The 3,752-nt window shown below is 21.1% G+C and overlaps 1 protein-coding gene across 1 annotated transcript; it reads right to left on the bottom strand.

Annotated features, from left to right (window-relative positions):
* Window positions 1-1,844: 1,844 nt before the first annotated feature.
* On the bottom strand, window positions 1,845-3,506 carry OCT59_001731 (uncharacterized protein; the record flags this gene model as incomplete). Its single annotated transcript, XM_025324217.1, has 1 exon — window positions 1,845-3,506. One exon carries the CDS (start codon window positions 3,504-3,506, stop codon window positions 1,845-1,847), a length of 1,662 nt encoding a protein of 553 aa, XP_025187374.1.
* Between the last annotated feature and the right edge of the window lie 246 nt (window positions 3,507-3,752).

Here is a 3,752-nt window from a genome sequence, read left to right as displayed (position 1 = left end):
AATTAATGAGCAGATGCCAAGTGGTGATGTGATGCTAATAAAATATTTATAATATTGATAATAAGGAATTTGAAATAAATAATCAAATTTCTATTATGGAGATATAAAAAACAGAAAAAGATTGATAATAATGATATTTCTGAAAAAGATGACAAAAGTGAAAAGGCAAATATATATAATGATAGTAATAGACTTATTGCTTAAATGTATTAAAAAACTGAAAAAATAATGAATTTATAATCAATAATGAAATAGTTATCATTCAAAAAAGAATTACTACACGATCACAAAAACAAAATAGCAAACTTAGTTTACTCCTAATGAGTAATATTTAAGTTGGTATTATGCAAAGAAAGTGACTACAATATTATAAGAAAAACAAAAATCTCTGGAAGTAGCTTTCTATATTTCAATAAAGAAGATAAATTACCCATTATATTCATAATAACCTGAGCTGACCATTCATAACTTTTTTAAAATTTTAAACCCAACAAAACAAAAATTTTTAGAAATTGTATATTAAAAAAAATCATCAATTTATTTTATAACCACATGATATTTTTTTAAAAAAAGAAATCATTATTTTGCATGATCATTTAAAAAAATATTATTTTATTTATTAACAAGATACATTATTCAACATATAAGTTATGATAATATAATTAATATTAATACATAAATTAAGTAATATGATCAGTAAAAATTCTAATTACTCATTATTGGAAACAAAGTTACTAAATATTATTACACATCAAAAATGAAGATAATCAGAACGATTCATATACTTGCTGTTGTTAATTTCTGCACGTTATCTTATAGAAAGGAAAAAATAATTTTATTACTTAATTGCTTCTTTATCATAAATCAAGTACAAATAAATATTTAATGGGTTATAAAGTTCCTTAAATGTTTTTTTATATATCAATGATAATAATAATGAGAGAGCTCAATATCAGACTATCCTTGAAAATTTATTTATCATACAGAAAAATCCAGAAATGATTCTGTTTTCTTTTATTTTTATCACAGTTTTAAAGTGACTCGAATAATATCTTGGTTTTTTCATTATTAAAAAGCAAGTAATGTGTTAAAAGATCATTGTTTTACTGTGACAAATTATTAAAGTATTACCCTTCTTACAATATGTTATAGGTTATTGCTAAATTTTATTGTCTAATAGGATAATAAATATTTGAGAATAAAAAAGAATTGATTATTGAGAGCTATATCTTTTTTTTTTGATGCAAATATACAATGAAATACACACTAATTATTTATACATAGGGCTGGAATTTTTTTCTTATGCAACTATTCAATGTAAAGTATGCCAATTATTTATGCATGATATGCCAGATTATTGCATTTCTCAGTTAGCCTAATTAAAATGCTATATTATCTGTCTTTAATAATTGATATTTATGATTTTTTGATACTAATCCTTTGAAAATCCCTGTGTGTAATAGAAAAAGTTCAAGGGCTACATGTCCCATATACCATATATTTTAGTCAGATGATTTTTTTCTGCATTTATATTTAAAAATAATACAATAAAGAAATATAACTATCAATAAAATCGTTTTTTGAAGCAACAATTATAAATGTTATTAAAATAACAAATAACTTTTAGGTTTAACATATTTTATCATTTTTTAAATAATATTTTTTGAAATAATAACATTGTTTTATTACCAGCTAATTTATGTACTAATTAAAGCATAAGTAAAATTACTTCATTACTAAAAATAATTAAAGTATCATGAAAGAAGTGAACTTATAATAAATCCCTACAAATTATTACAATTCAAAGCATTAACAATGATATAATTTTATTGAAATGATTTAGATTATTGCACATTATCATCATTAAAAATAAAATTTTCAATATTAATATTTAAACTAAAATAATTTAAAAGTTGAACATCATATAATTTAGATTCATTTACTTTATCTTCTAGGAGAGACAAATCAGAGTTTTCATAAAAATTATCTGAAATAGCCAAATATTTAACCCTCTTCTTTTTCATAATATATTCCTTTATACAAGGGAAAATATCTTCACCTTTTTTCATACTTCTATTAAAAATTAACAATTTTTTAATAAAAGTATTTTGTGAATTCTTTAAGAAAGCTTCTAAAGCATTTCTGTCAATTACAAGATTCAAATTCAAATATTCTAATTTAAAAGGGAGAATTTGTCCTAAATTTAGTAATAAAATTGAACTCAAATAAACACTACTAAAATCAGAGATTTCAATGAAAAGATATTTAAGATTCTGTTTAATATTTTCAATTAAATTAAATATTAAATTAATATTTTGACTATTTAACCAAAAAGATAAATATAAAAATTTAATTTTATAGCAATATGTTATAACTAATCCAAGCAATTGAAGTAATTGTTGTGATTCATCTATTTTCTTAATTCCAAAATCTTCTATATTGTTACCAAAGATTTGTATTAGAAGTTCTAATGATTCAATTTGTAATACTTTATTCAAGAATAAAGATTTTAATTTAAATGGTTTAGTAATATTAATAAATTGTTGAATAAATTCAGTATTTAAATAAGAACAAAAAATAATATGGACTGATTCTAAAACATTCAATTGATTAAATGCTTCATTTAATAAAACAATTATATTTTTAAAACTAATACAATAAAATATAATTGTATTTAATGTATTTAAACAATTAGAATTTTTTAATGATAATAATGAATTATACAAAGGAAATCCATTAAAATTAAGTAAAATCTTTTTAAGATTTTTTTGAGAATTAATAATTTGTGATAAACTTGATTTCATCATTTGATTGTTAGTATTATATGGGAATTCAAAACAATATTGATATAAGAATTTAAGATAAAGTGATGAAATTGAATTGCAATTAGAGTTGAGAATTTTTGAAAATTTTAATAAAGTTTCAGCTGATATAGAAACTAGTTTCAAAATTTTGATATTATTAAAGAAATTTTGATTTTGTAAAATTAATTCAAGAGTATCAACAAAATATTCACGTTCTTCATCTGTAAATAATGAAACTTTTAAACTATATAAATTTACTTCATTTTCAATGAATATTAGAAATAATGACTTATAAATAAATTTTATAAAGTTTGATGATTGTATAGTATAATTGGAATGTTGATTAATAGTTATTTCCCAATTTCTAATAGAATTATTAAATTTACGTGTAGTAAAATGTTGAATAAAACTAGGATAATTGAATAATGTATTTGAAGGAATTAAATCATTATTAATTCCATATTCATTTAATTTTATTTTATCATCATCATTTAAATTATGTAAATAAATTTCAATAAAGTGATAATTTTTAAGAAATTTATTTGAAAATGGATTTTCCCATAATAATGGAATTGCTGAATGACACCATAATCTATTAACTAATATACACGAATATAGTGTTTTATAATCATGATGAAGATATTGTATAATTCCATTTGTTAATTCTGGTAAATCTCCTAGAAATATCTTTGAACATGCCATATGTTAAGAGAAAGGAAAGAAGAGAAAAAGGGTTTTCGAATTTGCAAGTTACATCGAATGAGTTGTTATAACAATTCTGATTGTCTCACAATTATTCAATATTATTCAACGTAAAGTCATTATCTGTTATGATTTGTGATCACATTAAATTTATCACATGCGGCTATGTCGATCACTAGGCGCAGTCAAATCTGTTGTGGCACAGCCAGTTAGTGCCACTTCGAAAAAAAAATCTGGCTTTTTGTA

Source organism: Rhizophagus irregularis, chromosome 10 (assembly GCF_026210795.1).
Source record: "Rhizophagus irregularis chromosome 10, complete sequence".
NCBI lineage: Eukaryota > Fungi > Glomeromycota > Glomeromycetes > Glomerales > Glomeraceae > Rhizophagus > Rhizophagus irregularis.
This window is presented reverse-complemented; position numbering and strand designations above follow the sequence as displayed.